General features: G+C 43.6%; 2 protein-coding genes and 1 long non-coding RNA gene across 3 annotated transcripts in view; 1 reads left to right on the top strand and 2 right to left on the bottom strand.

Moving 5' to 3' along the window:
• LOC108260607 (cell surface glycoprotein 1) overlaps window positions 1–3,247 on the bottom strand; it is a 10,246-nt gene extending 6,999 nt beyond the window's left edge. Inside the window, exons 1-3 of the mRNA XM_053677730.1 lie at window positions 3,095–3,247; window positions 591–650; window positions 102–443 (exon numbers count right to left, since the gene is read on the bottom strand). Coding sequence (XP_053533705.1) covers window positions 102–443; window positions 591–650; window positions 3,095–3,104 — 412 coding nt within the window. The 5' untranslated portion in view covers window positions 3,105–3,247. The remainder of the gene's footprint in view (window positions 1–101; window positions 444–590; window positions 651–3,094) is intronic.
• A 1,928-nt stretch (window positions 3,248–5,175) lies between these two features.
• The window catches only part of LOC128629472 (butyrophilin subfamily 2 member A2), an 8,114-nt gene continuing 789 nt past the window's right edge, over window positions 5,176–12,500 (bottom strand). The window contains exons 2-13 of the mRNA XM_053677731.1: window positions 10,648–10,707; window positions 10,159–10,500; window positions 9,389–9,547; window positions 9,165–9,305; window positions 8,966–9,064; window positions 8,281–8,322; window positions 8,098–8,193; window positions 7,904–7,957; window positions 7,447–7,515; window positions 6,667–7,041; window positions 6,020–6,046; window positions 5,176–5,901 (exon numbers count right to left, since the gene is read on the bottom strand). Coding sequence (XP_053533706.1) covers window positions 5,375–5,901; window positions 6,020–6,046; window positions 6,667–7,041; window positions 7,447–7,515; window positions 7,904–7,957; window positions 8,098–8,193; window positions 8,281–8,322; window positions 8,966–9,064; window positions 9,165–9,305; window positions 9,389–9,547; window positions 10,159–10,500; window positions 10,648–10,707 — 1,991 coding nt within the window. The 3' untranslated portion in view covers window positions 5,176–5,374. The remainder of the gene's footprint in view (window positions 5,902–6,019; window positions 6,047–6,666; window positions 7,042–7,446; window positions 7,516–7,903; window positions 7,958–8,097; window positions 8,194–8,280; window positions 8,323–8,965; window positions 9,065–9,164; window positions 9,306–9,388; window positions 9,548–10,158; window positions 10,501–10,647; window positions 10,708–12,500) is intronic.
• LOC128629473 (uncharacterized) lies at window positions 8,077–11,431 on the top strand. The gene is made up of 4 exons (XR_008393824.1): window positions 8,077–8,207; window positions 9,222–9,317; window positions 9,448–10,777; window positions 11,346–11,431. It is a non-coding gene; the product is annotated as an uncharacterized LOC128629473 (long non-coding RNA).

Below are 12,500 nucleotides of genomic sequence, written 5' to 3'. Positions count from 1 at the left end.
GACAGAGACAGAGAGAGAGAGAGAGAGAGAGAGACAGATACCACAGTTAGATCCATCACGAGCGTTTCATTTGTTAAATGAAAGGATGCTCTAAGCGTTACCTCTCACTGTGAGGGACACCGTGGCCTTGTCGTACCAGTTATCACTGCTCACATGGCACACGTATTCTCCTCTATCTGCTAGCGTCAGGTTCTCCAGCTTCAGAGAGACATCTCCTTTCTCCAGTTCTCCTAACAGGAACACTCTGCGCTGGTACTGAACATCTACAGGACTCTGGATCTGTGTGTTCTTGTAGGACAGGATCGGGGTGTTTTGCATTTTGGGACGGTACCAGCTCACTTCCAGGTTTCGAGCATCCATGTTGTTTACAAGAGCACAGTGTAGAGACACAGAGGAACCAAGGAACCCTGAGGCTGGAGACTGAACCTTCACTGAAAATGTTCCTGAAGGAGAATTTGGGCCATAAATCAGCAACATCTCAATTAAAATCCTGCTGAAGAGCTTTTATCAGAACAGTTATGTCTATACATGTCTATAAAACCATGTAAGATGATGGTGATGTTTAACATGTAATAAATAATCAGACTGACCAGACGTCTGATGGCTGAGAGTCGGAAAGAGAATCAGTAAAACCCATCTCAGTGGTGGAGCTGTTAACAGAAGAAGAAGTGAAAACATTTTACATGTGAAATGAGACACTGGACCACCCACATTACTCAGGTAGATTTAGTTGGAGTTTATTTGGGGTGTGGTGGGGTGAGGGTGGAGTGGGAAGGGGGGTGTGGGTGAGGAGAGGGGGGTGTGGGTGAGGAGAGGGGGGTGAGGGTGAGGAGAGGGGGGTGTGGGAAGGGGGGTGAGGGTGAGGAGAGGGTGGAGTGGGAAGGGGGGTGAGGGTGAGGAGAGGGGGGTGTGGGTGAGGAGAGGGGGGTGAGGGTGAGGAGGGGGGGTGTGGGAAGGCAGACAGAGGCCACTTCACGTGTGCTTTTAGGGGTCATGCTTTAACATTTATCTTAACCACTCTTCAGGATTATTCGGGAAAATGACTATTTGAAGTCATGTATCACTCTGTGATCTCTCAGGTGAGAGAAGTACCTGTTTAAATGTTTTGCCACTTGCTTGAGCAACTTCATATAAATAAATAAATAAATATATACATAATGAATGGAATATGACGTTGTTAATATTTATTGTTTAAACATGAACACGTCTATGAAAGATTATATCATTGTACTGTGTCGCTCTAAACTTCATTTAAAGTCACCCTCCACCTTCATGTCCTTTTCTGAAGGAGTTCCTCCGCGGATCGGATCACTGCAGACGAGTCTGATATAAACACCGGATCGGATCACTGCAGACGAGTCTGATATAAACACCGGATCGGATCACTGCAGACGAGTCTGATATAAACACCGGATCAGATCACTGCAGACGAGTCTGATATAAACACCGGATCGGATCACTGCAGACGAGTCTGATATAAACACCGCGGATCGGATCACTGCAGACGAGTCTGATATAAACACCGGATCGGATCACTGCAGACGAGTCTGATATAAACACCGCGGATCAGACCACTGCAGACGAGTCTGATATAAACACCGGATCGGATCACTGCAGACGAGTCTGATATAAACACCGCGGATCAGACCACTGCAGACGAGTCTGATATAAACACCGGATCGGATCACTGCAGACGAGTCTGATATAAACACCGCGGATCGGATCACTGCAGACGAGTCTGATATAAACACCGCGGATCAGACCACTGCAGACGAGTCTGATATAAACACCGCGGATCAGACCACTGCAGACGAGTCTGATATAAACACCGGATCGGATCACTGCAGACGAGTCTGATATAAACACCGGATCGGATCACTGCAGACGAGTCTGATATAAACACCGGATCGGATCACTGCAGACGAGTCTGATATAAACACCGCGGATCAGATCACTGCAGACGAGTCTGATATAAACACCGCGGATCGGATCACTGCAGACGAGTCTGATATAAACACCGGATCGGGTCACTGCAGACGAGTCTGATATAAACACCGCAGATCGGATCACTGCAGACGAGTCTGATATAAACACCGGATCAGATCACTGCAGACGAGTCTGATATAAACACCGGATCGGATCACTGCAGACGAGTCTGATATAAACACCGCGGATCGGATCACTGCAGACGAGTCTGATATAAACACCGGATCGGATCACTGCAGACGAGTCTGATATAAACACCGCGGATCAGACCACTGCAGACGAGTCTGATATAAACACCGGATCAGATCACTGCAGACGAGTCTGATATAAACACCGGATCGGATCACTGCAGACGAGTCTGATATAAACACCGGATCGGATCACTGCAGACGAGTCTGATATAAACACCGGATCAGACCACTGCAGACGAGTCTGATATAAACACCGGATCGGATCACTGCAGACGAGTCTGATATAAACACCGGATCGGATCACTGCAGACGAATCTGATATAAACACCGCGGATCAGACCACTGCAGACGAGTCTGATATAAACACCGCGTTCATGCTGCAGTGTGTGTGAACCTGGAGCAGGCTTTCAGGTGGGAAAAGAGGGGAAAACCCGCCTCATTTCCGGTTTGAAATGGAACACCGTCTCCCCTTGAAATCCCCCCCCCACTCGGTTGGACGGTTGGAAGACGCGCAGGAATGCGCACACACTCGGTTCCGCGGGTTTGGACCTGTTTCTGGGGAGTTGTTTTGGTTCTGATGAGGATTTAGAAAGCGGACTGAATAAAGGCGATGATTACCGTCAAACCCCGAATAGACCCGCACTCCAGCTCCTGCCCCTCCTGCCCCTACTGCCCCTGCTTCCTCGATCAGGGGTTTCTACCGAATTCCCACGAACTCGATGCAGTGCATGGTAGTGAAACTGACGGAAGGCTGAAGATTTGATATGAAGTGATATTTGTGGTGAAGGATTGAATTCGATCTTTTCTCTGGAATGCTGAATCCGATCTCTCACCGAGCGACCGGATTAATCTGCAGTCACAATCTCGCCGTTCCTGCACCGTACAGAGGAGAAGAAACGCCCAAACCTTTCTCTTACCTGGAATCATGGCAGCAGGAACACTGTACTCTCCGAAAGCTTCAGATAAACCAGTATGAAGTGAATAATGTGTAAAGTTCTGCTGGAAGACCTGCGAGTCCGTCTACAGTCAGAGAGGAGTGAAGTCAGACCTCCACTTCTACTTTCACTTTCACATCATCCTCCTGGATGTGTTCCACATCTGTGTAAGTGTCCCACATCTGTGTAAGTGTTCCACATCTGTGTAAGTGTCCCACATCTGTGTAAGTGTTCCACATCTGTGTAAGTGTTCCACATCTGTGTAAGTGTCCCACATCTGTGTTAGTGTCCCACACCTGTGTTAGTGTCCCACATCTGTGTTAGTGTCCCACATCTGTGTAAGTGTCCCACAGCTGTGTAAGTGTCCCACATCTGTGTAAGTGTCCCACATCTGTGGTAGTGTTCCACATCTGTGTAAGTGTCCCACATCTGTGTAAGTGTTCCACATCTGTGTTAGTGTCCCACACCTGTGTTAGTGTCCCACATCTGTGTTAGTGTCCCACATCTGTGTTAGTGTCCCACACCTGTGTTAGTGTCCCACACCTGTGTTAGTGTCCCACATCTGTGTAAGTGTCCCACATCTGTGTAAGTGTCCCACATCTGTGGTAGTGTTCCACATCTGTGTAAGTGTCCCACATCTGTGGTAGTGTTCCACATCTGTGTTAGTGTCCCACATCTGTGTAAGTGTCCCACATCTGTGTAAGTGTTCCACATCTGTGTAAGTGTCCCACATCTGTGTTAGTGTCCCACATCTGTGTAAGTGTCCCACATCTGTGTAAGTGTCCCACATCTGTGTAAGTGTCCCACATCTGTGGTAGTGTTCCACATCTGTGTAAGTGTCCCACATCTGTGTAAGTGTCCCACATCTGTGTTAGTGTCCCACATCTGTGGTAGTGTCCCACATCTGTGTAAGTGTTCCACATCTGTGTTAGTGTCCCACATCTGTGTAAGTGTCCCACATCTGTGTAAGTGTTCCACATCTGTGGTAGTGTTCCACATCTGTGTAAGTGTTCCACATCTGTGGTAGTGTTCCACATAAACAACAAGTGTATTTTACTTAATGGATCTAAAGATTAACATCGATCACAGCTGTATGTACATGACCCTGACAACAGAAGTGACAACAGAACTTGTTTCACAAATATTCCACAACACTAAATGTAACTATAAACAGATAAATAATAAAGTATAAATGAAAGTATTTAATAAATTAAAACTCTAATCATTGGTAAACTGCTGTGGTATAAGAGGAATAAAACACTTGGTGACATGCTGCTGAAAGAAAATAATCAGTTTCAGGGTGATAACTGTAAGTCTGTGTCATGTATTAGAGAAGGAACTCTGAACTACAGTTCCCAGCAGCCACTGCACCTCACTGCATCACAGTCACGTGACCACCTGCACCTGAATCACATTCTTGTTAACAAGCACTCCTGTGTATAGCACAGTTTACACTGCACTCTGTATCTGACGTTTGTTTTCCTTTGCCGTTGTCTATGCTGCTGTGTTTAAGGTCTTTGGTTTATGTTTAGTCTTTGCCTCAGTGTTTTGCATCGTGTTTATAGTTCTTGTTTTGTTGTGCTATTAATTAAAAGTAAATCTGCACTGGTATCCGTCTCTGCCTTGAAATCGTGACAGTGCTTCATCATTTTACTGTACAAACGCACACTGTTTATTCCTTATATATTACATCTATTATTAAAGAAGCACAAGACAGTCTAATAGTATGTGCCATATCTGATTATTTAGGCCTTTGTGTTATTGTACTAGATTAAAGTGCAGATTATACATCTCTACTGCGTGTTTAAAGTTCTGTTAAATATCAGAATTTCAAAACCAAATGATACTTTATACAGAAATGTATAATATGAATTCTGACGAACTACTGCAGTTTGTGTTAATAAAAGTGTTAAACCTGCCACAGTCATCTTCTACTTACTTTACACACAAAACAAGAAATTACAGCAATGTCTCTTTTTTATATATATATATAAAATTTGTTCCATTTTAATGAAATCATTCACAAAGTTCAAAGCAAAACAGAAAACCGACAGTAAAGCAGCAAACTTACATGTCCACACTTTATTGTCATATCAGTAACGATATCATAAAAATGTATTTTCTAACTACAGTAAGCCGTACTAAAGGAGCGTATTTACAGCTGTGAGGAATCATTTCACTATTCAGAGATGGAAGATGTTGTGAATGTGTTACGTACACTTCATAATCACAAATGATAGAAATACAGATAAGATTACTTTACTAAAGAATGCGTACAGGATGACTGTCTCGGACTCCGGGGCTGATCAGAGGACGCAGAGGTGTTTTGGGCTCCACGTTAGTGAAAGTGTAGATGTGTGATTGTGTATCAATATTATAAAATGACAGTGTGTGTTTATCACAGTCTAAAAACACTCCCACTGCTGTGAGCTCTTTATTAACGTCTGGGACTGAAATGCGTTCTGTTTCGTCTCCGATATAAAGCCCTGTTTCTCTTTCATAGCAGAGAACCCAGAGTTCATTGTGTGGTGTAAACGGGACGCTGTACTTTCTCTCAGCTGCATCACTCGCTACACCAACGAACCAGGACAGTTTCTCTTCTTTATGTGACGCTCTCACTTTCACCTCCCAATAACGTTTACCACAGTGAAACTTCTCTTTACACAGAGTGAAGATTTTATCATCATCAGGATTTCTGTCCCATGTATTCACTGGAGTGGAGCACTTCACCTCCTTTTCCTCGTGTGTCAGGAACTCTGGAGTTTCCTCTCCGTCGATGGTGATGTTCACTGCAGAAATAACATTATCATCATTATTATTATTATTATTATTATTATTATTATTATTATTATTACTACTTTACACTTCACAGGAAGTCAGTAATGTTAAACTGAATTTATTTCTTACCTTTGAATTTTTTCACTTGGACCAAATCTGTTAGAAAAATCATAAATCACAGTTAATCAATAATTTTACAAACTCAGAAAAGTCGAATAAATAGAAATATGCGTTGTGTTTGTGTTGTGAAATATGTGTTGTGTTGTGTTTAGAGATAATGTGTTTCTGATCCTGACTGATGACACTTTAGGATCGTTCCCATTCAATTTTTAGCATCTCTAAAAACAAACCGGTCTTTACAGTAGCGGTTAAGGAAAACACACACACACACGAACACACACACACACACACACACACAACCTGTTTGGCTTTCTTACCTATTTTATAACACAGCAGTTTGTGTATTTTTGCAGTGTGAGATGGTATACTATGAAATGTTCGCTGATTAACAAAACAATATTGTTTATGAGACGGTATATTCAGAAATATTCAGATTTTTGTTAAATGGTATGATGTATTTACCTAAAGTACAATTAATTTACAATTCAGATTTTTAATAATATCTAACAGACACTAAATAAAACAGCTGGAGTATCGTACGTATACAGTGTATACAAGATCTGTATAAAAATAACCAAAAACACTGAGACTTTTAGCAGTATAAAATAATCAGTAAAATTGTTATTTTAATGTTCACATTTCCCCACATTTCTTACCTTCACTCTCTACTGCTTCTTGCTTACAGAGATGCTTGGACTCAGAGCAGTCTGCTTTGCTTTCCATGTTAAATGTCCTGGTACTGATTTCTCTTGCTTTAGCTTTGTTAAAAGAGCTTTCTGTTTCATTTGCTCTGTCTTTGTTCTTTCTCCCTTTGGTGTTTTTTCTTTTTCTTTCAGCATTTTTGGTAGGATGTTTATTGGCTGAGCTGAAACTTCCTGCAGATGTTGTGGAGACAGTGGCAGACTCTGAGATGGTAGCAGCAGGTGTGGGATTTGAGGTGGTGGGAGTGAAGTTTGGTTTATCAGTGGTTGAACCAGCAGTGGAGAACCCTGGTGAGGAGGAGCAGGATCCTGGGTCCTCTTCTCTGGATTCTGGGTGTCAACAGAACTAAGTATCAGTGCATTCATATTAAATTTTTAGCAAATGTTATGTTTTTGAAAAGTAGAAGTGAGCGGCAGCAAACAGCAGCAGTTATAATTTTGAATACACACTGCATGTTTCTATGAAAAATCTCAATAATGAACTTGATACCTATGTGCTGTACGAATTTCTTTCTAAAACATATTAAAATATAGATCTTTGGAACGTATCAGCTAACAAAATGACAACAGTAATGTGCACGTTGCACAATTAAAAAAGAAGTTTCTAAATTTCAGTGTTTAACATAAAGAGCAGTAATAAACCTAAATAAAGTTGATATTTACATGGACTACATCAGTATTCTGAGGTGCACTGTTGTTCTGTAACTCCATTAATCTACATGAATGTATATTTACCTGCAACGTGTGGGGTTTCTTTCACTTCTTCAGGATTCTGCTGTTCAGATGATTTCTGCTGATTGAGATCTGCTCTCACAAACACAGAACAGAAAATCAGTAGAAACAGATTTAGAGCTTTTCTAGGATTCAGATTGGACTGATTTGGGGTCTTGATAGAAGAGATGGAAGAACTAGTGTCACTTAATTTAAATTCTTTAAACCAATAAACTTTTATTATAAATAAAACACTCAAATACAATAAGGTTCTTCTGGGTTCCTTACGGGTTAATTGAGTGATTAAGGGTACTTAACTTTCTGAAATAGTTTTACTTGGAACTCATTTACTTGGGAAACACTCTGTTGTAAAAAAAAATAATTCACAGGATCTTTAAGCGTTCCCCCAGAAACACCTTTAAGGCCGATACGTTTAGCGAGAGTGTTAGAGGTTCATGAAGCTGCTTTAAAAAACTTTTACCTGGACATGGAGCTGGTGGCGTTTTTTCCCTTTGCTCAGAAGGTTGATCTATATCTATTAGCAGAAAGAAAGAATAAACAGAACGTTTCAGGAACAGAGACTTTTAAATATTTCCTGAGATGAAAACATAATTAGATGATAAACTGCTGATCAGGTGTGTGTAGGAAGTGTATAGATGAGAAGATGGGACCAACCTACAACCACAGAATGAGGAATTATAGATGGAGCATCATTCTGATCCTGACTCTCCATACAGATGTTACTCAGAGGTGCAGTTTCTGATGGAGTTCCTGATGTTTTATAGGTAAACAAAGCTTCTGTTATTATCACTCATTTAGCTGGACTTTATTAATGAAGTGAACTACCCCAGCACCTACCTTCTGTATATTCTGTCCCTTTTCTCTTGGAGAAAATCAGACCTACAACAAAGAGAAAACGCTCCTGAATTAGGCAGCCCAAAGACCTGCTAAAGACCCGTTAAAGACCCCTTAAAGACCCGCTAAAGTCTCGCTAAAGACCTGCTAAAGTCCCGCTAAAAACTTCCTAAAAACAGGGCGGCTGTGGATCAGGTGGTTGAGCGGGTCGTCCACTAATTGTAGGGTTGGCGGTTCGATTCCTGGCCCATGTGACTCCACATGCTGAAGTGTCCTTGGGCAAGACGCTGAACCCCGAGTTGCTCCCGATGGCAAGTCACTGCCTTGCAGTGCAGCTCTGCTACTATTGCTGTGTGAATGAGACACAGTGTAAAGCGCTTTGGATAAAAGCACTATATAAGTGAGGCATTTAAACACCTGCTCCAGCCCTCATCTTGCAGGTGTTTAAATGGTAAATGGCTTACTTATATAGTGCTTTTATCCAAAGCGCTTTACACTGTCTTCTTTGGTGATGCACCATCAGGACCCCGTACTGTTACACGTAACAATGTTCTGATCTCCATGCGTGTGTCTGTCTACCAGACCAACCTTTTTGTTGGAGTCAGTCTACAGTTTTAGACTGGATTTGGATTTTATATTCATTCTCCTGGTTCATATATTATTATTAGAGTCAACTTTTGTATCACACCTTTTTTACGATACACTGTAATTCCGGCAGCACACAGCAGAAGAAGAAGAAGAAGAAGAAGGAGGATGGGAATCACAATGAAGTATCCACTCCACGACTCTGCACACATTCACATAAACAAAATCACCAGAAGTCTTCTCTGCAATTCCACCATTTTAAAATGTCCTGACATAAATGATATTTTTTCAGTATGAATTACCCGTGACACCTGCAGGGACGAATAACATTATTCTGCCTTCTTTTCTCTCCTGATCAGACAAACCCACAGAGCAGGAGATCCACTCAGACTCCGAGGGAGACACAATCAGCCACGAGGACACATCCACAACCCCTTCAGAACCTGAGAAAAAAGGTGAGATCATTTGGGGTTCTTTTCTTTTTTTATGAGGTTCTTTACTGTACCTGTACATGAGTAGATCTTACTGTTGCTGAACTTGTCTTTGCTCAGATGTTTCAGATCTCTCCCCTCTTTATCTGTCCAGGTGATTGACGGCTCAGGAAGCCACCCATGTGACTGACAGCTAACGTTTATCTGTCCTCCTCCTGCTCCAGTTAAAGAGAGAACAGGAGTGGATCCCACCACTGAGAGAGAGAGACAGAGAGAGAGAGAGAGAAAGACAGAGAGAGAGAGACAGAGAGAGAGAGAGAGACAGAGAGAGAGAGAGAGAGAGAGACAGAGACAGAGAGAGAGAGAGAGAGAGAGAGACAGAGAGAGAGAGAGAGAGAGAGAGAGAGACAGAGACAGAAAGAGAGAGAGAGAGAGAGAGACAGAGAGAGAGAGAGAGAGAGACAGAGACAGAGAGAGAGAGAGAGCGAGAGAGAGAGAGAGAGAGAGAAAGACAGAGACAGAGAGAGAGAGAGCGAGAGAGAGAGAGAGAGAGAGAGCGAGAGAGAGAGAGAGAGAGAGACAGAGACAGAGAGAGAGAGAGAGAGAGAGAGAGAGCGAGAGAGAGAGAGAGAGAGAGAGACAGAGACAGAGAGAGCGAGAGAGAGAGAGAGAGAGAGAGAGAGAGCGAGAGAGAGAGAGAGAGAGACAGAGCGAGAGAGAGAGAGAGAGAGAGAGAGAGACAGAGCGAGAGAGAGAGAGAGAGAGAGACAGAGACAGAGAGAGAGAGAGAGAGAGAGAGAGATACCACAGTTAGATCCATCACGAGCGTTTCATTTGTTAAATGAAAGGATGCTCTAAGCGTTACCTCTCACTGTGAGGGACACCGTGGCCTTGTCGTACCAGTTATCACTGCTCACATGGCACACGTATTCTCCTCTATCTGCTAGCGTCAGGTTCTCCAGCTTCAGAGAGACATCTCCTTTCTCCAGTTCTCCTAACAGGAACACTCTGCGCTGGTACTGAACATCTACAGGACTCTGGATCTGTGTGTTCTTGTAGGACAGGATCGGGGTGTTTTGCATTTTGGGATGGTACCAGCTCACTTCCAGGTTTCGAGCATCCATGTTGTTTACAAGAGCACAGTGTAGAGACACAGAGGAACCAAGGAACCCTGAGGCTGGAGACTGAACCTTCACTGAAAATGTTCCTGAAGGAGAATTTGGGCCATAAATCAGCAACATCTCAATTAAAATCCTGCTGAAGAGCTTTTATCAGAACAGTTATGTCTATACATGTCTATAAAACCATGTAAGATGATGGTGATGTTTAACATGTAATAAATAATCAGACTGACCAGACGTCTGATGGCTGAGAGTCGGAAAGAGAATCAGTAAAACCCATCTCAGTGGTGGAGCTGTTAACAGAAGAAGAAGTGAAAACATTTTACATGTGAAATGAGACACTGGACCACCCACATTACTCAGGTAGATTTAGTTGGAGTTTATTTGGGGTGTGGTGGGGTGAGGGTGGAGTGGGAAGGGGGGTGTGGGTGAGGAGAGGGGGGTGTGGGTGAGGAGAGGGGGGTGAGGGTGAGGAGAGGGGGGTGTGGGAAGGGGGGTGAGGGTGAGGAGAGGGTGGAGTGGGAAGGGGGGTGAGGGTGAGGAGAGGGGGGTGTGGGTGAGGAGAGGGGGGTGAGGGTGAGGAGGGGGGGTGTGGGAAGGCAGACAGAGGCCACTTCACGTGTGCTTTTAGGGGTCATGCTTTAACATTTATCTTAACCACTCTTCAGGATTATTCGGGAAAATGACTATTTGAAGTCATGTATCACTCTGTGATCTCTCAGGTGAGAGAAGTACCTGTTTAAATGTTTTGCCACTTGCTTGAGCAACTTCATATAAATAAATAAATAAATATATACATAATGAATGGAATATGACGTTGTTAATATTTATTGTTTAAACATGAACACGTCTATGAAAGATTATATCATTGTACTGTGTCGCTCTAAACTTCATTTAAAGTCACCCTCCACCTTCATGTCCTTTTCTGAAGGAGTTCCTCCGCGGATCGGATCACTGCAGACGAGTCTGATATAAACACCGGATCGGATCACTGCAGACGAGTCTGATATAAACACCGGATCGGATCACTGCAGACGAGTCTGATATAAACACCGGATCAGATCACTGCAGACGAGTCTGATATAAACACCGGATCGGATCACTGCAGACGAGTCTGATATAAACACCGGATCGGATCACTGCAGACGAGTCTGATATAAACACCGGATCGGATCACTGCAGACGAGTCTGATATAAACACCGGATCGGATCACTGCAGACGAGTCTGATATAAACACCGGATCGGATCACTGCAGACGAGTCTGATATAAACACCGCGGATCGGATCACTGCAGACGAGTCTGATATAAACACCGCGGATCGGATCACTGCAGACGAGTCTGATATAAACACCGCGGATCGGATCACTGCAGACGAGTCTGATATAAACACCGCGGATCAGACCACTGCAGACGAGTCTGATATAAACACCGGATCAGACCACTGCAGACGAGTCTGATATAAACACCGGATCGGATCACTGCAGACGAATCTGATATAAACACCGCGGATCGGATCACTGCAGACGAGTCTGATATAAACACCGGATCGGATCACTGCAGACGAGTCTGATATAAACACCGGATCGGATCACTGCAGACGAGTCTGATATAAACACCGGATCGGATCACTGCAGACGAGTCTGATATAAACACCGGATCGGATCACTGCAGACGAGTCTTATATAAACACCGCGGATCGGATCACTGCAGACGAGTCTGATATAAACACCGCGGATCGGATCACTGCAGACGAGTCTGATATAAACACCGCGGATCGGATCACTGCAGACGAGTCTGATATAAACACCGCGGATCAGACCACTGCAGACGAGTCTGATATAAACACCGGATCAGACCACTGCAGACGAGTCTGATATAAACACCGGATCGGATCACTGCAGACGAATCTGATATAAACACCGCGGATCAGACCACTGCAGACGAGTCTGATATAAACACCGGATCAGACCACTGCAGACGAGTCTGATATAAACACCGGATCGGATCACTGCAGACGAATCTGATATAAACACCGGATCGGATCACTGCAGACGAGTCTGATATAAACACCGGATCGGATCACT

The sequence above is a fragment of the Ictalurus punctatus genome, chromosome 29 (genome assembly GCF_001660625.3).
Source record: "Ictalurus punctatus breed USDA103 chromosome 29, Coco_2.0, whole genome shotgun sequence".
Lineage (NCBI taxonomy): Eukaryota > Metazoa > Chordata > Actinopteri > Siluriformes > Ictaluridae > Ictalurus > Ictalurus punctatus.
The sequence above is the reverse complement of the archived record's forward strand: the minus strand, read 5'-3'. Positions and strand labels throughout refer to the sequence as shown.